This window comes from Carassius carassius, chromosome 9 (genome assembly GCF_963082965.1).
Source record: "Carassius carassius chromosome 9, fCarCar2.1, whole genome shotgun sequence".
Classification (NCBI taxonomy): domain Eukaryota; kingdom Metazoa; phylum Chordata; class Actinopteri; order Cypriniformes; family Cyprinidae; genus Carassius; species Carassius carassius.
Window position 1 is genome coordinate 28423022 of NC_081763.1, and position 26000 is coordinate 28449021.

General features: G+C 37.5%; 1 protein-coding gene across 2 annotated transcripts in view; it reads right to left on the minus strand.

The window, feature by feature from the left end:
* Positions 1-256: 256 nt before the first annotated feature.
* Positions 257-26000, minus strand: part of ppap2d (phosphatidic acid phosphatase type 2D) — a 33674-nt gene continuing 7930 nt past the window's right edge. For both annotated transcript variants that reach the window (XM_059558784.1, XM_059558783.1), the window contains 5 exons: positions 5471-5628; positions 4077-4372; positions 2777-2834; positions 622-798; positions 257-512 (listed from right to left, as the gene is read on the minus strand). In XM_059558784.1, the coding sequence (XP_059414767.1) occupies positions 411-512; positions 622-798; positions 2777-2834; positions 4077-4372; positions 5471-5628 (791 nt within the window). In that variant the 3' untranslated portion in view covers positions 257-410. The remainder of the gene's footprint in view (positions 513-621; positions 799-2776; positions 2835-4076; positions 4373-5470; positions 5629-26000) is intronic.

Here is a 26000-nt window from a genome sequence, read left to right on the forward strand (position 1 = left end):
TTGAGTTCCATATGAAGTCAAATCATTTTAACACTGTGACGTGTAAATCTCTGAGCCTGGACTACATGTGACAAATTATAAAACAACAATTATTAGCAGCTTCAACTATAACATATTTCAAAAATATAAAGGATCAACTTTTTTATATAAAAATATCATTTATCTATGGAGGGCTGATACTTTGTGGACGGGTTGGTTGAAGTGTTAGACGTGTGTGTGTGTGTGTGTGTGTGTTTGTGTGTATATATATATATATATATATATATATATATATTGCTGTTCTTCTCTCAGAGTGCACAGGAAATGGTTCTCTGTCAAGACATGATCATGTTTTAACGTTCTTTGTCCCATTCCAGTTCTTCACTCGATCACTCCCATTTTCACTCTTTCGCGTCTCTTAGATGTCTTTGTTAGCAGACGGTCTGCTGACTGGACAGGGGACTCTCCAGAGACAAGCTTGTTGGAGACATGCCTGGACAAGATGTCTTAAACATGGACGAGATATAAAAGGCCTGAAACCGCACAAAGAAAATGTTAAAGTGAGCAGACAAAAAGCACCTTACACACCCGACTTAATAACAACGGTAATCTAGAGCATGCATGTGGCAACGTGATTCTTACCACCCAGTACGCGGTCAGTCCTCCCTGCAAGAAGCCGGTCAGGACGTCAGTGGGGTGATGGCGGTAGTCAGAAATGCGAGAGAGTCCTGTGTACACTGCTAACATCACCAACATGAACTGCAGCAACGGTCGCAGGAGCCGTGCCCCTCGCCATGACAACCTCGCCTGCAGGTAGAACTGCACAAGAACAGGAAGTTTGAAGAATGATTAACATATGAGCTTATAAAAGAGTGTACAGACCGATAAATAAAGCTTGCTGAGTGAGTGTGTGTGTGTGTGTGTGTGTGTGTGTGTGTTTGACCTAGCTAAACTTTTGATGACCCATGTCCTGAAAAATCACTCGGAAGTTAGCTTAATCTGATAAACCATTCTCAAAAGACTAAATAATGTGCTTATTTTAGTTCAAAGATGCCAATAGTGTTATTCTGTTATTATAAATAGCCTAAGAACAAAGTCTGCATCAAATATACATTTTATCAATCTATTTTCTAAATGCATGTTAGTGATCTTTACCTTTAAATTTGCTTACTTGAGAGACAATATTATTTAGGCCTACTGCAGTTATTTATTTTCTGTATCTCCACCCTGGAAGTGGAAGATGGTATTAAAAAGGTTCTTTTCCCAAATCTAGAGAGCTACTCATATCTATTGAGCATCACGAAAACACTCTTCACATGAAGTCTGTTCCAAAAGTTAAGGAGCATAATTATAAAGTTTTCTTGTATCTGTCAAGAATAAACTGTGGCCACCTTCATCCAAGATGAGAGAATGAAATATGTTATTTAAATGAATTAGGCTAAATGTTTTTGAGAGTAGACTAAGTTGGTCTTGTATCCTGGAAATGGTGTTGCAAATATGGCCGACAAGTTAACTACTTTCCTCTAAATGTACTTCAATGCTTGTGTTGCACTACACAGAGTGTTCTAAATCATCACTTTTGAGGCTACATTTCATTTAGGATGCTGTTGACGTGTTAATGATACCACCCTGCCAAGCTAGCTTAGCTACACAACAAATATTAGGGAGATGTATTAGGGTAGGCGGGTATTGGCTTTGCATGAACTTTATAGACATTGATGTCACACGAGGGACCATGAAACATTCCAGAATTTAAGGGCCCTGGTAACCCTTCCGTCAGCCCCATTACAGGTGTTTGGCTTCTTTCAGTAAAGTCTGAAGCATTGGTGCTTAGAGCCAAATCATGTGGCTGCCGGTCAGGCATGCAAGGCAGGGCCGAGCCTGAACAGTGCAGCCATTGGCCGGGTAGGAAAGAAAAAACAGGCAGAGAGGACAAAGCGCCTGGCACTGCTTTTCTACAGGCTCTCTCACTCTGTTCATGTTCTCTTTCTCACTCTCTAATGAGAGTTGAAGAGCTCTCCCGCTCTTCGAGCAGCCAGAGGCCTGTGAATTGAATCAGATGAATGGTAGAACATAGCTTGTTTTTACACAGCAGAGAATATTCTTTTCTCCATTCTAAATGTGATTGGCACACAAGGCAGAGTAAATTCTGATAAGGTTTGTGGGGCAGTTGAGTGAAAGAGAAATGTGAATGATATTGAATGTCATGCTGTATGATCGTTTGCAAGCATTTTGTAATTTTTCCCCTTTTTGTCCCCCCTCCCCAGGCCATAACAGTGAGTGAGAGAGAGAAGGGTTTAACTGAAAGAAGCCTGTCTATCTCTCAGCAGGCCAAAGCCCTAGCCCCCACCCCCCACCTCCTCCTCCCGGACCCAACCCACAACTAAACAAGGCCTCCTCTGTCTTCAGCTAGCTTTCACTCGCTCTCCCTCTCTCCGCTCATCTATTCATCAGGCCTCTAGAGAACATTCCCTCTTTCACTCAAGTCTTTCTTTTCTTCTTGAAGCAAGATGCCTTTTGGGTGGTTTTTTTGTGCATTCTCAAAGCCTTCTTCTTTCAGTATGAGCGTACTTGTGTGCATTTGTGTGAGTTGAAGTTTGAGAGAGTTTCTTGTCAGTAGGAATTTTTTGGCAGTTTTCCCACATGGCAGGGATGGGAAGTGAAAGCTGACAACAGAAAAAGCTCCTCAGTGGCATCCCAGAGCAAGCATAGGTGTTCGGCGCTACCCTGACATTTGTTTAAGTTTGGGTGTTTGAGTGTGCATGTGGTAAATATGGCCACACATGGTGATACTCACTGCCAGGTAAAGCATGGTGTACATGGCGAAAGATGCATGGCCCGAGAAGAAGGACTTTCTGTTTGAAAAGTGCAGAAGGGAAATATTACCAACCAAATGTCATAAACTTGAAAATCATTAAACTGTTGAACTGCTTTATGGGTCGTAACATTGTCTTCATGATGTTATATTAAGCAGTCACAAGCATGCATGTTATTCTAAGAAATTCCTTTATATTTCCATAAAACAAACAAAAAATAAATAAACATGGTGTAAACTTAGCTAATCAAACACTAACTCTGTTCCAAAATCTAGTGAGCCTCCTACCTAGGCAGTATTGCTAGATAGGGCTGTTCTAAATACCCAATGCTGTGTTCCATTCTAAAGTGCCCGAAGTGTGGAGTACTATTTGTTTCATGCATATAAAATGTTACAAATAAGTCATTTGTGAAGATTCAATTTGGTTAGAATCCTGCCTATGTAGGTAGTATACAGCAAGACAGCTCATTTAGTCTATGTAGTATTCATAGTAGACAAATAATATCCGGTTGACTTACTACTTCCAACAAGAGTCTGAAGTGCTCATCTGATCTGACACTTAATGAGGCAATGTGAGTGGAGTTGTGTATTGCAGTGAAGCGACACAACTGACGCTGGTAGGTCACTTGATAATGATAACATGACAGATATACTACATCCGAATTATATTCATTTTATAAACATTTATACTATATCCCTGTTGGAAAAAAAAAACAGCATATGCTGGTTAGGTAAATTTTGAAGCATGGCAGCTGGTTTGAGTTGGTTTAAGTTGGTCCTGAGCTGGTTATGACCTGTTCATGTGCTGGTCCTAAGATGAACCTAAGCAGCTCATAACCAGCTCAGAACCATCTTAAGGATTAGTTCACCCAAAAATGAAAATTAGTCCATGAATTATTCACTCTCAAGGCATCCTAGGTGTATATGACTTCATTATTTTGGATGAATCCAGTCAGAGTTATATTATAGTTATATTAGTTATATTTTACTTTGATCTTCTAAGCTGTAATGGCAGTCAGCGGTTGCTGCAGTGCATCAGTCCAAAATAAGCTATATAAAGTGCATCCATTCATAATAAAAATTGCCTCACACGGCTTCGGGGGTGGTGAACAAAGGCCTCCTGTAGCGAACTGATGCATTTTTGTTTGAAAAATATCTATATTCAAAACGTAATAATCACTTTAATCTAGCTTGTGCCAACAGTTGTATACGGAAGCAGTTCCGGGCTGATGACGTATGAGGTCGGCATTGCGCATGTGTACTCCCCTTGTACTCCACTTACCTGGCCTCTTCCACTATCTTTCCATCTATCAAAGTCTCATTCTTGCAGACATCTTCTGAGATGTAGGTTCCAGGTACACAGTTGAGTGAAGCATAGGTCACTTTGCACACCGTCAGGAAGTGGGGACGGAGTCGGCCCACACTTAGTTTCGCCATGTTGGTCAAGGATTGCCCCACGCAGCAGCCAAACAGGAAGCTCCCCAGCTCCTTGTACAGACAGGACACATAGAGGTTGCGCACAAATGCCCGTGAGTGCACACCTCTGAATCGTACCCGGCAACACTCTCCAACAGCAATCTGAGACAGATAGGGAACACCGCTAAGGTTACAGCTATGCAACATTGAATTAAATATTACAAAGCTGATGAAGCCGTGAATAATTCACAGCACTTCACACACATTCTCTCTTACACAGGGATAAACTCTTGTCCATTCGAAAAGAAGATGAAAAGAGTAAATCAATAGCCTTCAGTAACAGGAGAACCGTGGGATAATACTATTGTGGACAGGAAGTCTCGTAAAAGGCTAGTTCACTAAAAAATGAAAAATCTATCATCAGTTACCACTCACTCTCATGTTGTTTGAAATCCATACTTCTGTCTTCCTTTCAGTAAGCATCAAAGGTCAGTTTAAATGTACTGGTCACTCTTTTCCATGCAATTACAAAGGAAAGATAGCTTGAAAGCTTTACATAAAATACCATAGATTTAGTTCACACACATTTATATTTCTAATTCAACTCTGATTGATCAGTTGATGAAATAGACAAAAACAATGTAAATGATTGATTCACAAATTGGACTGGTTCTTGAGTTCAGAACACTGACACAAGGCCATGGTCAACCAAGTTGTCCATCTCATTTGTGATATTATCCACAGTCCTAGTACTTTTTGAATGACGAATACAGATTATTGCCACCTGGTGGTATGGAGAGCTACAGTATTTACATTTGATTGGTAAAGAACCATGAACTGGGATTCAATCTTGGGTCTCCTGAAGTGCAATTGGGCCTACATGTTGAAGCTCTGACCATAAGGCTATTGGCTCCAACAGCGGTTAACAGCTTACTGGTGATACCTTAAATTTTGGTTTATTCTTCACACAATTTTGTCTTATATGTTATATTCTGAAGTCTTCTGAAGAAATGAGGTGCATTTACCACTTTTAGCATATTTTAATGTTGCATTTGCACCAATTTTGATGCTTAAAAGACTCTTTGCAATTTTGATGCTTAAAAGACTGATTGCAGTTCTTAAAAATCTTTTGTATTCTAGAGAAGAATAAAAGTCTGACATGAGGTTGAGTAAATGAAGAAAAGAGTTTACACTGTTGGGTGAGCTATCTCTTTAAACCCTTTTAACAAGTGATAATTCGCTATTTGTGTGTGTTCTCACCGTAAGTCCTGTGATTATGATGCCCCCAGCTATAAGCATACTGTCAGGAATGGCCTCACTTTCTATGTATGGGTAAGTGATGCTGGTGTCCCCACAGAAGAAGCCCCTCTTGTATGCAGTCACCGCTTTGAGCTCACAGACAAAGAATGGAATGGAGGCTGTCAGGAGAGAGACAGACGGGTTAATGTTTCTATCGAAACTACCTGGAGGAATGTTCTTCTGTCAGAATTTCTCTGCCACCACAAGATCAGACATAGGTACATCTATAATGCTCTTTTATGTGCAATTACAATCACAAGTGTGGCTGAGATATTGAGAATGTCACGGTCTTCCTGATGGGGATCGAGATCCAGCCTAAGGATCTGACATTCCATGCATATCTCTGGCAGAAAAAGTAAAGGAGGGGTGGAGGTTGAAAGAGAATGACAGCACGGATAGATGAGGCATGTGGAGAAGAAAATACTCTAAACAATACAGGATTGCGGTCAGAGACTATGAAAAGGAAGATGGAAAGTTTCTTGTGAGTTGTGAATGCGTTAATATGGTTCACTTGGAGAGATTTTCTCTTTCAGGAAAACGCAAACAAATCTATTACACACCTGGATGGTTGCAGGCAGGTGTGTTGGACGCAGACTAGACTATAGCATAAATAATAAATAATAGAATAAGTCTACTGTAGCTTGCAGAATACTTATGGAATTAATAGCAGTGTGTATGACTTATTCTATTGCCTTGTTAAACAATGACTTATTTAAAGATAAACATTGTATACAGTAGGTCACGGACATGTTTTCCAGATAAGTAAACCAAATGGTGGTTCCAAATGGTTGGGTGAACTCACAAGGTATAAATCATTAATCAAGTAGGTAATTTCCAAATCGAAATCAGTTGGCTTGGCAGTGCATGTGCTCCTACACATTGTGTAGTTTATTATTAATATTACAATACTGTTAATTAGTTTCACGTTATGACCGATACGCTATAGATGTCAATTATTAGTGTTTTTTTTTAAGGACCTATAGATCTGTATTTTTAATTATTGTTATTTTTATTATTTTTTACATTTATTTATTTATTGCTTTGTTTGTTGTTTGTTGCATTTTCTCCTTAGTACCAAAGCGGGCGAGTCACATGTGAGTAAAACTGGTTAGAGTGCACCTGTTTACATTCTGGGATTCCACTTTTTATGGCTATCCATCTAAGTGGGTTGACAACTTAGCCCCTTGTTACACACACATACATTAATGCATATAAGCATTGGTTCAATCAAGGCTTCATTGGGATGATGCACCTGTTTCACAAAAGAGCAATGACATTTTAAGATGAAGAGGTGCTCTTTAATTTTCAACTAATAAGTAAGGCGCTTACCTACAGAATCACATAATGCCTTACCTATTATGAATTACGAATGGATTCTTTAGTCCATTGGGTTGGATTGCTTTCTCACAACAAGTGAGATTATTTTCACTTTGGCCATGACCTCCTCATTCAGGTGATCTCAAACTAATTTAATTGCCATGTTTAAATATACCTTAACTTAACAAAGAAAGAGAGAAGATGCACCCTTATATAAAAGTGAGTTTAGGTATTATTATATTATAATGTATATTTTTCATTATAAGATTAGTTAAAGATGACATTTAACTTGTATTCACCTGCATTTTTAAAGGTTAACTGTACGTGTTCAAGGACGGCAAAGGTCTAAAAGAAAATGTATACATATATATATATATATATATATATATATATATATATATATATATATATATATATATATATAATTATTATTATTTTAATGAATTATTAAAAATGAAGACTCAAAGACTAGTTTTCTGATGCAAAAAAAAAAAGGCATGGGCTTTTGGCTGTTTACAGAACCTAATGTTCTCACACAGGCAGGTGCCATTTTTCAGGACCTCTTTTCAACGATATCTGCCAGAAACAGTGTTGGGGAGTAACTAGTTACATGTAACGGCGTTACGTAATTTAATTACAAAATAAATGTAACAGTAATCAGTTACAGTTACTAAGAAAAAATGAGTAATTAAATTACAGTTACTTATGAAAATTGTAACGATTACAAAGAGGATTACATTTGAATATTTACACACATCCACATACAGCTTATTTCTTTCCCAAATTGCACTAAGACATATGGCCCATAATATCCGAGACGCGGAAAACACATATTCGTAGAATCCAGTCATAAAAATGGAATTCAGCCTATAACGCGGACGCAATATGCCACATTTTGGACGAATAAATCAAAAGTAGGTCAGTACACTTGAATCAAAACCCGATATGGACTGATGTCTGTGAATATTAAAAAAAGACTGAATATGAATCCTGCACGTTCTGCGTGTCTGTGGAAATCAGGCGCTGACTGGACATCGGGAGAACCGGGACTATTCCCGGTGGCCTGGCAGACGATTTGGCCTTCTACTTTAATATTGTTATTGTATAATTGCAGGCCGAATATACTAAAGCGATTATTTCCGAATCCGCCATTCGATAATTAAATCTCTAATAAATCATGAATCGGTTAGTCGTGACTGGCAATGGTTGGGCTCGCGCGCTCTCTGCGCATCCGCCGAACGGTTTGGATCAGACTCCGAGTAATCAATGCGAGAGAGAGAGAGACCGGAGTGAACTGTGTAAGCGCACAGCTGGAGCAGAGAAGCGACACTTCTGTTCAGGGTTTCAGGTGCAGGTCAGTTTCATCTGTAAATATGCTAATGTAGTTTTGTCTTTGTTTACTTAGTCAAGCAGCAGCAGCAGCACATTGCTCTTATTATCTATTGTAATGTTACAGTAGTAAGTTAGCAGACAAATCATCATATTTGCAAAGATTTTGTTTCAAAAACAGTATCTATAAACTGTTTCTTTTGATTTTAAATCTGCTTTGAACTTCAGATCAATCTCTAAGTAAAAGGCAGTACTAAAGTCTGATTGTGTGGTGGATGTGTTCAAATGTGATCATCTTAATTCAGGTGATGAAGGATGGTAAAAGTCTGACAGTATTGAGCACTAATGTAAGGTTAAACCTGCATGGTGTAAAATGGTTGAAGATGATTAACAGTTGCAAATTAACATTCATTAGAAATTTATAAAAGTAATCAAAATGTACTCAAAAGTAATTAGTTACATTACTTTATTAAAGTAATTAAAAAAGTTACACTACTATTACATTTTAAATAGGGTAACTTGTAATCTGTAACCTATTACATTTCCAAAGTAACCTTCCCAACACTGGCCAGGAAGTAGGAACATTTAATGTGTCAAACAATCACTAACAGCACCTTTGATGGATAGAGAAGTACAGGCTCATTATTACTGGAAATAAATATGGTGTACACAGTACTGATGTGTAAATATAGATCTGTACCGGGAGTTGAGTATGAATATAGAAGTGATGAGTGATTCAGCTGTTAAGTTCTTGGTTTGTGCTCCCTCACTCTCTTTCTCTTGTTTTCCCCAAGCCCAGGGCCTGTACGGTCCCATGCCCTTGATCCACACAGAGCATGAGACTAATCATTAACCCCCCACTCCCTCACCCAGCTGGAACAAACCCAACCACAAACACAGCCTCTGCCAGGGAATCTCTCAGTGTACATGATCGCTCGCCTTCTAGGGCACATGCACATGCTCACACACTGCAGGGGGACCAAAACAGATCCAGAGTGGAAAAAAAGTGCAAAGTAGGTCACTGATGGCCGAAATGTTCCAGCGATTTCATGTAGACTGATCAAGATCATTCATCCAGAAACATTCACTAATAATTTTGTATTTGTGCGCACTGGAGAACATCTTAGCAAAATTCACAATACGTGCATACATCTTGTTCTGATGTTAATTAATTCTAACTGAGTTTTTTAAAACTTTTTTTTCTTCTCAATATAATTAATTTGCATTAAACATGCCCATCTCCAAATAAGGGCTTTCTATCTTTCTTTACAGCCTTTTGGTAATCCTGTAACAAAAGTAACGACTTCATTAGATCCTCAAATAAAAATCCCAAGTGTGCCATCCTCGAAACCACTTCAAACACTGCAAATTATACAGTAAGTTCATATTAGTTAGTTGTACATAGAATATCTGCATTGTTATACAGAAAAAAAAACGTCACAGTATTAGCAAGAAATTTATTTATCTTACTGTTTCACTGCTGCCGATGAAATATTTTTAAGATGAAATATCTATGTATAAAATTTAATCCTAACATGATAATAAGGCCACCCAAAGTATGTGAAGTTTGCATGTGAATGTTTAATTTGTTTAAATTGTTTAAAATTTAAATTAAATTAAATTAAATTTATGCATTTAGCAGCTATCAATTTTTACCTATCATGTGTTCCCGGGGAATCGAACACCCAACCTTGCGCTTGATTTCGTATCAAGTGGGAATAGGATTCGTATAGGAGCGTATCAGGATGAATGCTTATGAACACTACCCCTTAAAACACTGATATGCATAATCAGAAGTTAGGACTAAATTTGTACTGTGTACATTGTAGTGTTGGTCGATATGGTCATTTTTCAAATCGTCATATCGTCAGCCCGTGAGATCGACGATACACGATCTTATCGTGCATGGGTGGAGCAAGAGAGAGACTCTTTGTTCTTGTGTTTTAAACCGTGCAGGTGCGTGAGAGAGCCTATGGAATCACCAATTATTGAAAAAATATGCTTTAAAACATACTGATAAACTAATGTTAAATATAAAAATACTGTATTTAAAACAGCTACGTTCATATATATACTGTCATATCGTGCGTCCTGTGACAATTTGCCGCATCTGTGTGCGGAAGTTATCAGTCTAAATGTTCTGCATAATCAGTCAATGGTGAAAATCAATATTAGATTTCATTTAAAGTCCAACAGTTTAACACTAATATTGGGCATAAACGAACAAGTTTAATATAAAGTATTTAAGAACAGGTAAGTTCATATATTTGGAGTAAAGTTGAATTGAACTGATGCATCAGTCATACAGCGCTCCGGACCGCGCGCCTCATGACGAGCTCGACGCACCGCAACAGAAACAAGAATGAGATGCATTCTAACATAACTGTGGCATTAAACTCAGTGAGGGCTCGTTTAAAATAGTGCACATATATAGGCCGTTCAGATTACTTGTTAAAGTGCAATGAAACACCTTATATCTGCAGACGATGTACGTCTGTTTGTGGATGGTGACTTAGTAACGGCCAAAACTCTGTATTTTGCATGCATCACATTATAGTGCGGTGTGCATGAAAATAATAACAAGGCTGCAGAGCAAACTTATCATCCATAGTGGTTCTCACGTAGTCCTTCTACGTCATCACCCACATAGTGAGTGTTATAAGTGATAAGTCTAATAGAAGGTCTACGTGAGAACCACTATGGATGATAAGTTCGCTCTACCGCCTTGTTAATATTTTGTCTTTACTTTATTTGTAACGCCAAGAAAGAGTTAATCTGTCATGTATGAGAAGAGCGCGTTGTCGTGTAGCAGCCATTAAATGTGTGGGACACCAACTCCTCGATTTCTATCTCTTTCATTTCATGGATTTAACGAGTTATCAGAGTCAAGGCGGACAGTTTCAGTGACTACAGGCTCTAATCCTCCTGCGCTCGCACGCGCTCTGTGAGTGTGTCTGTGTGTGTGTGTGTGTGTGTGTGTGTGTGTGTGTGTGTGTGAAATGCGATGCTGAAATGAAATAGCTGGGCAGTTTTATTTTAATAAGCAGCCTAATAAAAATAATAGTTATTATTATTATAATTACATTAATACATTAATAGGAAAATGAGCCTAATATCGTCTTGATTATCGACAGAGAAATCTGCTTATGTCGATATCTCTGACTATCGTCGATACACGATACTATCGTCTATCGGCACAACCCTAGTACATTGCTGACAGCTGCTTTTCTCAGAATAACTGGAGGCCAAACAAAGATAAGGTGAGATGCAACATCCTGCACTGCTGAATATGTAGAGGTGAAGAAGACATGCTGTTGATGAGATAGCACTGAGTTACATGTCAGCCAGGCACGTGCACAAGTAGGGTTCAACCAATGCAGATCACATGCCCTTTTTGCTTACACTCCAAAGTGGACGTTTTTTGGTGGTGGTATTTTTTTGTTTTCCTCAATAAATCAATGCTATTGGTCAACCTTTAGGTCTGTCTGTCTGTTTTAGAAGTATTTAGCCAATGAAAGGTATTAAAAAGAGCTTGTGACTAAATTTTGTTGGACCCACTCTACTTGTCAGTAAAACCTCACAACTCCACCCTTCTATCTTTACTGAATGAACTGAAGTTCCACAGCAGCTGAATGAAGTCTTGGTTAAAAAAAAATAAATTGGGTAAATAAAGATCTTGTTGTTTAAATCTTTTTCTTTACGAAGAAACACTATATCTATAAAGGCTCATATTTTATGTATTTGAGGTCTGAGACATGTGTAACCAGAAAGAGATGGCTAACATTTGCCATCCAGTCGTAGCCAATAGCCTACACATAAATAGCCAGTGCATAGCATTTCATCTTTTATAAAATTAGATTTTGGCCAAATGTATTTTACAACAGAAACAACTGAGCACCAATATATAGCTAAAACAAACTTTGTAATTTGTTGATGAAAACATAATGTGATGCCACCGTTTTAATGATGGACAAAATGCACATTTGCACACTTTTGTCAGTCAAAAACCCTGTAACTGCATTTGAGTTTGACACAAAGCAATTGAGTGATCCTCATCACCTAGGTAAAATATATTTCTACGAAATTTCTTCTTTAATTTATGAATGCTGATACACTTAATTTATTAACATTTAATCATATTACATGGTTGCATGGTTAATTCATGTTTACACTGCTAATATGCACTGTTTGCTAATAATAGATCCCAAAAATAGGAGCCAGATCCTTTTGGGGTGGGGGCGTTTTTGTTTTGGTGATTTGAAATATCTACTTTGGCTACCAGAAATCACTTACCCCACCTTTAACAAACTGTGGTGGGTTTGGTGGGGGGTAATTGATAATGAATGGGGAAAAATCACATGAGAAGAGGCATTGCCTCCATCACAATATGATTGGATCTGACTTGTTATGTTCGGCTGTGATTGGTTCATGCGATAAATCCCGCCTCTTGTGTTCATGTGTGCAGTCTGAATGAACAATATAATGGCATTAATGGGAAGACTAAAAAAAATAAATACATAAACAACTCACACAGTTAGAGTTAATCACTTTGCTACGTCAAAATAAGATACATGATTTGTGGGAGTTATTAGTGAGTAAGTCAGCTTATTGAAATGTAAAGTAAATCTCTGAGTCTGTGACCAATATATGCCAACTACCCAGGAGGCCCATTACTATAAACCTTTACATCTAGAAGGCAAGATATTATTTGCACTGTATAATGCCGAGCTATCATACCATGTCCTTTTTCCAGGCAAATTCTATTAGTCCTGACTTTTAACCTTTGAGATTTAGAAATTAAGTAGTCTTTAAAAGCCATTTGTCATTGTAATAGTATATAGCATATACCTATAAACCTATATATTGTCTATATTTTTATTATTATGGTTGTTATTAAAAGTGAATAAATCTACAATTTTGATACTATTATTTTGTGTTATTTAATTTGTCATTGGGGGGGGGTGCTTTTTCAGTTTTAGCACATACCCCTCAAAAGGTCTGTGCATGGCTCTGATGTCAGCACACCCTGGTCTGACCCTAATCCAGCTTTCGCTCGGTCTCACTGTAGCGCATGCTTGACATTTCATCCATGCTTTGGACAGGCCTGTACACTGTTTCCCTTCAGGACCCTCACTGGGCTGGCCACATGAGTTTGTGTGTAATAGAGAAATCTATCATTAGCTCTGGTCACCATGCAGGACACAGACATGAAGAGCTGGTTACAAAGCTCCTGTTCAGCAGGCTTTTAAATGGAGGTCTAGTGTACCTACATATTCTATAAGGCAGAATATTTTATAGACGTTTTAAGACGACATTCCTTCAGAGCATTTCAAATACAAATTTATTCTTTAAACAGTTACTGGTTACAGGCCATTCTTGAGGTAAGTCAGTGGTGGAAAAAAACAAGTCTATCAGCCTGGGGTTTATTGCAAATTACGGCCTGCTGTATTAAACTCAATAAAATGAAACTCATTTTTGATTTATTCATATATATATATATATATATATATATACACATATACACACACATATATATATATATATATATATATATATATATATATATATATATATATATATATATATATATATGTACAGTATGTGTGTGTGTATGTATGTATATATATATATATATATATATATATATATATATATATATATATATATATATATATTGATTGAAGATAATAATTGATTAAAATAATAATTATTGTTGTGTGATGAAGACAAATGTGTAATGTTATCCAATCAGAGTGTGTCACATTTAAATCCTAAATAAGAATGGTACTGCACTGAACATTCATCCCCCACTATATTTGTCTACTAGATGAAGAGCCGATGAGTGGGGCGATCTGAGCTAAGAGCTGGTGCAATCCTGTGAAACTGCTGTGAATGCACGATTGAGTAGTGGACTGTGTGTCTGGGGACGACCGTGCCATTAGGCATTATATCACCTACACCAGAATCTGCCGCTGTACTTTAAATGGGCTAGGCTGACAATGTTGAAACTCTTTCTTTCATAAATATCTTTGTACATTTTCTTGCTTCTAAATTTTATTTTGCGAGACATTCTACTTGTCCCAGTGCTTCCTCTGGCCAGTTCAACTTTCCGAAAGTTGATCCGGCAACTGTCTGCTTGGCAGGCATGGTGACTGTACCTCTGAACAACTTCACGCTTTCCTGGTTTGCATGTGCTGAGGAACGAGGAGAGGTTAGAAATAATCTCCCAGGTGTGCTAATCCTCTTATTGGTACACACTCACACTTGGGGTGGGTTGGGAAATCAGTGGATAAACTGCACCTTAAACTCAGCCTCAGTTGAGCACACTTAACTAGGGCTGTCGCGGTTAAGAAATTTCCCCTGCGGTTATTATGGGTGGCGCAATAGCGCGATATGCGGTATTACCGCAGTTTTTTTTTTTTTTAACATACCTAATTTATCCTGACAGAGAGACACGTTTTAAAACATTTTTGTTTATTGTTAAATTCCAAACAGCAACAAGAACATGCGTTTTCCAATAACATTTTTTGAAGAAATCAAAGAGTTTGAACATGTATTACACGTATTTGCGCGCGACTCTGGACAGCAGCGGAAATCTAGACTGATTATCGCGGCAGTGGCCCACCAGGACAGTGGATTCGCGCTGGAGTCGATGCACTCCTCAATCAGATAGCATGTGTGCTCGTTATCTGCTCACGCTCTCTTGGGTATGGGCACTGATGCGGAGTTTGTCCGTGACTTCAGCAGGTATGCCTGTTACTTTCACGGCTGTATTTTACAGATTTCGCAAAGGTTTCAGCTACTCCTAACTGTCGGCCGGTCTCAGCTGTTCTTTTTGATGTTGCTCCGCGACCTGATGCTTGAGGGGGCAGCTGCGCTGGATGACAGGGGACATTCTAAAACGCTTAACATGGCTTAATGTACTATTAACAGACCAAACTCACTAAAAATCATACTAATAAAGTATACTATCTATAAAAAATCAGATGATCCCTGAATATGAACGCATTTAATAACACGTTAAGCCTTTTCCTCCCATAAAAAACCGTTATAAGAAAACGCTTAATGTACTAAGACAGTGATTTTAAAAAACCAAACTCACTAAACATTATACTAATAAAGTATAGTATACGATGTACAAAAAAAAAAAAACAGATGATCCCTGATTATGAATGGAAGTCGTTTAATAACACGTTAAGCCTTATGATGGTTTTCTATGAGAGGAAAAGGCTTAACGTGTTATTAAACGCGTTGAATTCATACTCAGGGATCATCTGATTTTTTGTAGATAGTATACTTTATTAATATGATGTTTAGTGAGTTTGGTCTGTTAATATTACTGTATTAGTAGCCTACATTAAACCACGTTAAGCGTTTTTCACGTTAAGCGTTTTAGAATGTCCCGATGACCTCAAATTAGATGTATTGCCGCGTCACAGGAACGTTTTTGCAGCACATTTTGCATATCGGCTCATCTATATTTGCTGGCTCGCCTTTTTCATTGGGTTGAAAGCCAAAATGTTCCCAAACTGGCGACGTGACATTAGGTTTTGGGACGAGATCGAGCGCCTCAAAAAAAACGAAGCACCATAAAGCTACAAAGGCTCGCAAGAAAACCATATTGTATCATTAATTTATTTAACATTGAATGCACAGTGACAAACTGAAAAAAAACAAGAAGGCCACAGCATCATTAAAAAAAAAAAAACTTAACACTGTGGTTGCTATCTTTCCTCTGCGGTTTGCTTGTCAATAGCGCGGTATTACAATATTGCGGTTATCGCGACAGCCCTACACTTAACACACGGCAACCTCACTGGCCATGTACACAGTGGTCCATTAACTCACACCCACAAAGGAAGCTAGCTCCTTATCACCAAGACAGCATGTTAGCCAGCGGCTAGCTGCTGTCAGCTGAGCTAATGATTCGCTAGATCAGTCATGCTAAACTGGAAAACATGAACGCACCCCTTGCAGACAGGTCAAGGGCTGAAAATCAGGCCTTAAAAGACCCCCTAAAAAGACTGGCACACTTTTAGTTAACACTTTTCAGGTTATCACTTTATTTGGGGCCAGTCAGAAAGATGGAAATGAAGCGGTATGTGAAGAATTTTTATAAAATCTAGTTTAAGAAACACTTCCTTACACTGATGTAACCATCAGGTCTTCATCATACCTTGAATTTGATGAATACATGTGAGTGTGCACATCTTAATCACCAAGTTAAAAACATACAGGAAATATATAATTATTTTGAAATGCATAATTCAAAAGTTATTTTTTTTTTTTTTACAAATTTTATGAGTAATTGATTCATAATTATCATTCGTTTTCACAGTGAGTCAAACCACATGACGTTTTACAACCTAAACTAATCTTTGCCTTGTCAAAAAAAAAAATCAAATTATTTAAAATGTGAAAAGACTTATCAACTTTTACACTCAGTTGCAGGGTACACTTTCTGATGATTTTGTTGGTTGCACCACATGACTTTGATTTGGCATGACTTTGATTCTTCAAGTATTAAAAATAAGGAATTCTTATTTTGAAGTGCATTTGAAGTGCATACAAATGCTTGAAATTGAAAATTAATGCTATTTGCATCTATGAGAAACAAGAAAAAACATGTTCTTTATAAATAAGATATTACTGGCACACAGTGTGCAAGCATGCTAAACTGGAAGGGGCTATTTGAAAAACGACCAAGCAGCTTTCTGTTGGTCAACGTGGCAGATTCGCTTGACCTACTTGGGCCTGTTGTGAAATCTGCCAGATAAAAATTTTTTGTTCTCATGCAAAATTCCAGGTTTCATAGATTACTATTGAAATTAAAAATTCTGAAAATAATACTGAGAATTCACAGAACAATAGTTAATGTGACAGCCCCATTGGAATTACATTCACACAACACGAATGGTTCAAATCCAGCATATCATAGGTCTATGATTCAGGGCTTATGCTCCAGTCATAGTCAGACGAGTTTAATGCTTTACTGTGCAGTTAGTGTATGTAAAAAACATTCATGATCAGTTAGTTTATTAAACAAGATAAAATGCATAAATGAATAATTGTATCCTTGCGTTGTTTTTAATAATCCAGCAACTAGGAATGGACAGTGAATTTTGTAAATTTATCGCAGTAATGTGCCACTGGCAGTGCAACCAATTACTAACAGTCTCTAGAGGAATAATTAATCACACATTACTTTCTGAAAAGTAGATAATTCAGCTTAAGTAGTAGAAGTTCATTATTTCAAGAGCAATTATGTGTGTGTGTGTAGAATTAATCACATTAGTACAGAGTGGGAATGTACACGTTGTATTTATTTATTTATATAATAGGAATTTATACATATTAAATAGACATTTAACTTACATACATTCTGTCCTGTTTTATATTCTGTCCTTAGAATTCTTTTCTCGTGTTAGATTCTGTTTATATTCTATGAAGCATGAACTTAAAGGGATAGTTCACCCACAAAAAAAAAGTGTCATCATTTACTAACCCTCAAAAATGAGTTTCTTTTTTTTTTTTGCTGAACACAAAATATATTTTAAATAATGTTTATAACTTAACAGCTGATGGTAGCCTTTGACTTTCATAGTATGTAAAAATACTATTGAAGTCAAAGGATACCATCAAATGTTTGGTTACCAGCATCTTTCAAAATATCTTCTTTTGTGTTCAGAAGCTGAAAGAAACTCAGAGAGGTTTAGAACAAGGAGGGTGAGTAAATAATGACAGAATTGTCATTTTTGGGTGAAAAAGTGAGAGATAGTAAATTAAGAATACTAGGTATGCAATCCTGGGGGAAAAATGGTTTTGCTTGTATGAACCTTGTACATAATACGTCTTTATTTTCAAGAATTTAATTCTTTTAATGAATCTTTTTTTTTTCTTCATTATGATATCAGGTTTTATCACCATAACATTTGTGAAATTTTTACAATATTTGAATTCCGAAATGTTCCATAAAAAAGGAGGTGCAATCAAGTCATTGCATGTTTTAATTTTTTTTACCACATTTTTAATAAAAGCAACACCTTGTCGATTACAGCTCAAAATAAGTAGTTTTGCAGGCAGAATTGGCAAGGCCAAATGAGATAATGTCACTGAACACGTATCAGGTGTCTGGTGTCATTAAAGTTTCCTGTATTAGTGACACATCTAGCGAATTCATTAAAGGAACAAGGCCAGAGGGGCTGGTGTGAAAAAAAAAAATCTATGCTGTTCTGAACTACTGTGTAAAATGCAGTGAAACACTTCCATTAACGCTGAGGGACGATGTCAGGATCAGTGACCCACCCTAGCAGACTCGCTTATCTAAAGGACATCGCTAATGGATCCGCACGGTAATGCAATAGCCCATTTCCACCGGTCTCTTTACTCTGCGTTTATAACCTAGACCCAGTCAATGCTATTGATTGAGGTACATTCTACATGCTGTTCCATTAAGGCGCCAGCATGCCGGTGGAGTTAGCATATAAACACAAGTCCGTTAGCAGATCACATCCAAAAAGCAATGGCCAAGAAATCCTGGCATCCCAGAGACAAACACAGCCGCGATTCAGTCCTTACCGAGAAACATGCCGCAACCCGGCTTTACCCAAGCCCAGAGCAAACACGCTACACACAGTATACAAGGGGCATACATGAGTCCAAATGAGTACTGTGAGGTCACTTCAACCACAGCTACAGAGCTTCACAACAAACCTCCAAACCACTTGCTGGCCGCACATAATCTGTCAATCAGCTGCGAGCAAACTCCAACACCTGGATACAGAGAAGATGGATGGAGATCGTGAGAAAGCAGACCAGAAAAGAAAAACAGCACGAACAGCTGCGTGGTATTGCACAATGTGCTCTCGGCCTGGGCCATATTTCAGTCACAAGAGCGAGGGAACAGAACATTATATTCAATCAGTGCCTCGCTCAGAAAGAAAGGATCTGGTTCTAATTTACACTTCTGAGAACCAGATCCCAGAATGAGCTCACCGTGAAAGAAAAACAATAAAATAAGAGGGAACAAGAGACGGAACAACAGCAGAGAAGCAGAGGAAAGAATTGCGCAAAAAAAAAACAGCTGGGGCATATTTCGTTTTTCCCTGTAGTTTGTTTGTGTCGGTAACTGATAGTAAACAAGAAAATGCTATACACTTTCCGTCAACTTTTATTTGTTGCTACAGTCATTTGAGAAGGTTTTTGTGAATTGTTATAAGGTCGCTAGTGTTCTGGGTATGCTTGCCTTAGCGAATACTCACAATTAACTAAACAGTCTAAAAAGCCCTCAGTGTTTGAGGGGATGGAGAAAAGGAAGAGAAGAATAGTGAGTGTGAGAGATGAGAGAGAGAGAGCAAGAGTTTGCCAGACGGAGGCGATTAGTTCTGGAATGTGAGGTCGGTGAACAAAGCTCAGCTGAGACCTACTTTGTAAACCGGGACCCCCCTCTTCATAACAACAAACACACATACACATCTACAGAAACACCTCATTATGACAATATACATTTATTCCCTGCAAAACTCCACCAACCATCACCATCAACCAGCCATACTGTACATGCATTATATAAATGTCTCAACAAACGATACAAAAAACACCCCGCTGACAAACTTCACTATTAAAATCACCACAACACCGGGAGTCCGCTTACAAAACATGGCTGCAGAAACCACTGGTTCCTCACGGATGCAATAGCATGCAGATACACAAACAACTCTGAAAACCACAGCAACCTCAGTGTTAATATTCAACCACACAGACATTAAGTCCACTCAAACATAGACTAAACCGACTGCACCGCGGATGTTCACATCCACGCAAGCGACCCCAGATGACCTCGCACTAAACAAACAAAGAGCAGTGTAAACCCAAGCAGGTAGTCTCAGTCTCTTTTCCGCGTGAAATGACAAATCTACAAGCAAAAATATGGCTGACATATGCGCAGCATTAAAAAATACTGGACGTTTTTCTGGGAACAAGAAGCAAAACATGTTCTCTTTATCATGGGAAGTGAGTGAGAGGTGGGATGTAATTACCCGCCTAATCTTGTTTAATCTCAGTCTTTGTGAACCTTTTGTTTTCGGTGACTTTTTAATCAGATGCAAAGAGCCTTTGTGGAAAAATATGGTCAGGTGTGCATGAGTTAGAGTCTGACAAACACACACAGATGAGACAGAGCCGTACAGATGATATACCCTCTGGCACTGCGGTTGTGTTTTAGATCACAGGACCATCATCCACTAAACATCAATTGAAGATATTGTCTGGAAGAGCCTCTATTTGAGTAGACGGCAGAGCTGATCTGAAGAGAGAGATAGCTCAAGGGGTGACATTACTCTTTCTGTTGTTGGCTGGTGGTCTGTTATGTCTACCCCGATCAGCTCGCATTAAAGTCAAATCACACCAAGAGCAAAGGCAAAGGCCTGTAGAGGAAGACAGCAATGGCACACGCACGATGTCACAGAATCTTTTTAGGTTCCTATGATGCCACAAAACCATTTTAAGTTTCCAATTTTGCCATAGACAGGAATGCTAAACTCACTTCTTGGAGGGCCACAGCCCTGATTAATTCAACCCTAGCTTTAACTCTAATTAAACGCACCTGATCCAGCTAATCAAGTCCTTCAGGCTTATTTGGAAATCCCATGGTATGTGTGTTGAAGTAGGGGTGGAACAAAACTCTGCAGGGCTGTGGCATCCCTACCATAAAACTTTTTATGTTTCCATGATGCCACAGAAACTTGTTATGATCCTATGATGTCACAGAACCTTTATAAGCTCTTATGATGTCACAGAACATTTTCAAGTTCTTATGATGTCACAAAACCTTTATAAGTTCTTATGATGTCATAGAATGTTTAGATTTTTCTTGATGCCACAGAATATATTTAGTGTTATGATACTATAAGAAAACCTTTATGTGTGCCATTGATGCCACAAGATACACTTCTTTTAGCAAAAGTAATATCATATGAGAACCTTTTTGGGAAATTTGGGTTTCACAGACATATTTTGTCATTTTAATCCCATTCAAATCAAATAAACCTGATTTTTTTTTTCTTATAAAGCCTCTGTAAAAAATTATGAAGCAAATTACTTGCTCCATCAGGATAGGAATTTCTGCGAATGCAGTTTTTTATTTTTTTTTTATTTATTTGTCACAATGCTTCTCATTTATTCAGATTCTGTAACAAAAGCTACATTTCTTTTTTTGCGTTGCCAGAACAGCTTCACCTTTCTCGTATTACCAAAAGGTACAATGCTTGGTACCTTATCACCATGAACACAGAGCCATATGGCCAAGTCAAGAACTCGACACAATTTTGTGATAAGAAGATACTTCTCAACCTAAGCTGCTACCAAAAAAGAGTGCACATTTACTGAGTTTAATATTTCTGCATTTCTATGAAATGCTGCCAACCTTTCCTATAAACCCTTTAAGCATTCCTAAAAATGCTTTCTTCAAACCTAAAATAATGTATCTGTCAGCCAATGAGGTGATGGGGAGCAGAACCACAGGGAAAGATGAGTTGTAGCTTGCTTGAGTTTCCCCCACCGCTAGCAATTCTGCGTCTCTGGTGTTACTGTAGCCGAGTCCAGACATGCATCATCAGGATGGGGGGGATATTCTAATCTTTACCCTGTCTTACAACACGCTGTGCACAGGAGACAGTCAATAGCTGAGAGGGTCAGCAGTGCCTCCAGACTCTTTAAGAGTGTGTTTTTGGAAATGAGGCTGTGTTGAGGCAGGTCAATATGGAAGCTTTTTTTTACCATTAAATTATATAGAAAAGGTAATTGTGACTATTTAACTCACAATCATAAATTCACTTTTTTCTCTCAGTTGCAAGTTCATCTGGCTATTATGCAAATTATGAACTCGCAATTAGGATTTTTTTTTTAGAACTCTGAGAAAAAAAGTCAGTAAATACACAATTGCAAGTTATAAACTCACAATTTGAACTTTTTTCTTAGAAAATTATATCTTGCAATTGTTATCAATTGTGAGATGTAAACTCACAATTGCGAAGTTATATCTAATGTATACATTTGGACATATTTCTAAGAAATTCAAGTTTATTTGCCTCAATTTAATATCAGAACCTAAAAAGGTTCTGTGCGAGTTATTAATTCTGAGCTGAAACTCAGAATTCTGAAATAAAAGTCAGAATTACGAGATGTAAACTCACAATTGTGAGTTTATATGCCACAACTGTGAGTTATTAATTGTGAGATGTTAACTTATTCTGATGACAAAAGTCAGAATTGCAAGACATAATTTCATAATTGTGTTTTACACTGGGTTGTCAGAATTTCGAGTTTAAATCTCACAATCCAGGGTTTTTTTTTTTTTTTTTGTAAGAGCTGAGTTTATATCTCACTATTGCGACTTATTAATTGCAAGATGTAATAGTAGAATTCTGAGTAAAAAGTCAGAATTACACAGACATAAACTCAAAAATTGTGGCTTCATAATAATTTAAGTTTGGCCTCTGTTTTTAGTTGTAATGTTAAAGAGCTCCCTATAGTTTAGAGCAGAATACATTTTTATCTCTAAGAAAATCTTAACCGAACCATCATGTTTGTGTACCATTACACCCCTGATAAACAGTCATTATGAAACATCTTAAGGGGAACCTGTCTATCTGATTCAAAGAGGTGGAACAGACAAGGCTGCACATTTTCGGAGCATAATATTCAGTAATAGAGCTGTGGTAATTGTGCTGCTAACTGTCACTCAGTTGCTCCTCTCTTGCAAAAAGAAATGTGTAATCCTCTAATTTGTTGTCTCTCGGCAGGATTCACTCTGGTTTCCTTTCACTCATGAGAAAGACTTGCTGCTATATAGATCTCAGTCAGCACTGTCCTTTAACCTCTGACCTTTCACCAAATCCATAACAACAGTATTAATCCACCAGCAAACACACACGGCCCTGGGCGGTTTCCTCATTTAGAGCTGTAACCCTGTGTACAGCAGAGAGTTGGCAGGCTCCAGCAGGCTGCAGTGGATCAGTGTAGAGTAGCTTAGAGCGAGTCTGATGCTAGACTAATGCACTTTATCCAGAGGGAAGAACACAGACAGAGATAATGGCAGGGTGGTCTCTCTGGTCATTTATTGAACAAATGAGAGTAGATAGTACAACTACACTCCCTCTGACAAGACAATTATTTGCTAATAAAACAGGTGTAAAAGTTTATATATATATATATATATATGAAGAATTTGGTTTCAAAACTAAATAAATGCCATAAAAAAAGAGTTTCCAACAAAATCAGTATTGTATCTGGTCGGTATTGAAAAGAACATTTTGAATTTTACACAAAATGCGATATTCGCAGAGTTATTAGGTCATGTTTTCAACCTTTTTTCCAAATCGTGACAAACGCCAGTCTCCCTTTTTTGCAGAACGCGATATATCCAATCACCAATCACAGGGCACCATTCCACTCACTGTAAACGGTAACAACTAATCACAGCGCACCATACCACGCACTCTAGACAGTAATGGCGGCACTCTGAATGCACCCGTGTCATGAGAAATCCAGTCCCCCCTCAAAATTTGGTCCGCTTAGGACCAAGACAGTAGCTGTTTTAAATGCCTGATCAAAAGTTTTTGTGATAGCTTTTTGGCTAATTGAAGCTGCAGTAACTTTTTTTTACAAGCTAAAATATTTTTTTAAAAAGCAACATAAAGAATCTAATCTGTAAAAAGTAAATAAATAAATAAATAAAAATACAAGAAATGTTTGATTTCACAACTTATATCTTATATTCTGTCACGTTCGGTGTTACAGCAAACACGGAGAGGGAACCATTTGCAGGTAAGTCATTTATTAAAGGGAAATCCAAAGGGGTAAACAGTCCAGGCAGGGTCAAAACCAGAATATCCAAACATAACATAAACCAAACAAGAAGACAAGGCAAGGGCAAGAACTGACGGACATGAATTAACATTCAACAAGGAACATTAAACAAGGACTCCGTAACACAGACTCAGACAGACCGGGTATAAATACACAGTAGGATAATGAGGGAACAGGAGACAGGTGGGGAACAATCAATTACTCAACAGGGAGGAAGGTGACCAAATAAGGGAACAGGAAGTGATAAGGTGACAGACATCGTGAGAAAGGGGGACATCTAGTGGAAACCCAGGGACACAACCCAGACACTGTGACATATACTATCTACTATCTTTCATACTAGCGTATGAAACGTAATTTAAAAAACATTAATGGTCATTATAACGAAGTTCAAGCAACATAAATCAAAGTGCGATTTTGCAGGAATTTTAATCAGGCGCTAAAAATAAAACAAAAAGTGGGATCACTCAGGGTCCTAAGCGGACCCGATTTTGAGGGGGGACTCGATTTCTCATGACACCGGCATCCTAGTTTTCCTCATTTACTTTGTGATCAACAAACAAGGGCATCAAGATAAATTGCATGTGATTGTCATGCACATCTCATCAGTAAAGCAGGTTCTGTGGTTAATAGTACTGGTAAATCTCCATCATGTGCTTTCAGATGGAAATTATTCAGATGCATTTAATACACAGAGCCTTAGATCACTGATAAGCTGCACTATATCGCGTCCATTGGATGAATTGCATTCAATTAAGAACGCGATATTGCGTAGCTTGTCAGTGTTTTCATTAATGGCATTTATGTTGTTGTTAATACAGCATATAGCACTAGTCAACTAAATGAATGTAACATGGCAAAGATGAATGCACTTTTGGAAGTTGAACATGAAGGAAATGTCATTTCCTGTGGTCTGATGTGATGTTGTTCATGTTCTTGTTTATGATTAAATTTTATTTTATTGCTGTTATTAAATTATAGCATTAACAAGATGACCCATTGAATTCATTTTGGGAGTGATGACTGATGAATGTATTTTTAGTCCAGTGCCTGTATATAAGTATATAAGTATATTAGTATTGACCAAGTTCAGAGGCTGTCATATCTGGATCAACTTACTATGTTGTATTTTCATCAGTTTCAATATAAAAAAAATAAATTTCATATTGATTCAATGGATTTATTGCATTTTGAGGAAAAAAAAATATCATGGATTTATTGCATTTTGGGGAAAAAATATAAAATGTTATAATTAATCTTTGAAAATCAAAACCAAGATTTTAATTTGTGTATGTTATTATAACCTAAAGATGCTATGTGAAGATTTGAAACCCAAAATAGTTTTTTTCATCATGCCACGTTCTTGGTAAAGAAAACACATTTTTATGTTGATCAAAATGGATTTATTGTGTTTTGGAACCAAACTTTTCATATATATTAGATAGATTAGTTATAGACTTAATTAGCCTATATACAGATTCAGGATTTATTTATCTACATATATATTAGATTATGATTTAGAGGTATTTACAATTATATTTTAGATTTACATTTATGTTCAGATTTATAAATTCAGATCTATATATTCACTATGTATTTTTATACAGATTTCTAAAATTATATGTATAATAAATTATAAAGAATAGATAGTATTTTGCAATACCATATTTGATACTATTTATACTGTCACACTGACATTATGGTTGAGCTAATGTGAAGAGAACAGGGCTCAATATGCATTTATCAACATGAATGAGCATGTGGAGATGGCAGACACCATGTGCTCATGAGCAGGCATGAATGTGCTGCCGCCCACATAACTGACATGCTCCAGCGTGCTGCAATCTCACTGTCTCACTTGACAGCTTTCGCTGCCAACTCAATGGAAACACAAGACGTTTTATACAAACAGACACATTATATGCACACACCTACAGGCCTCACACTGCCGCACACTCCACTGGCTCTTTTGTAAGAG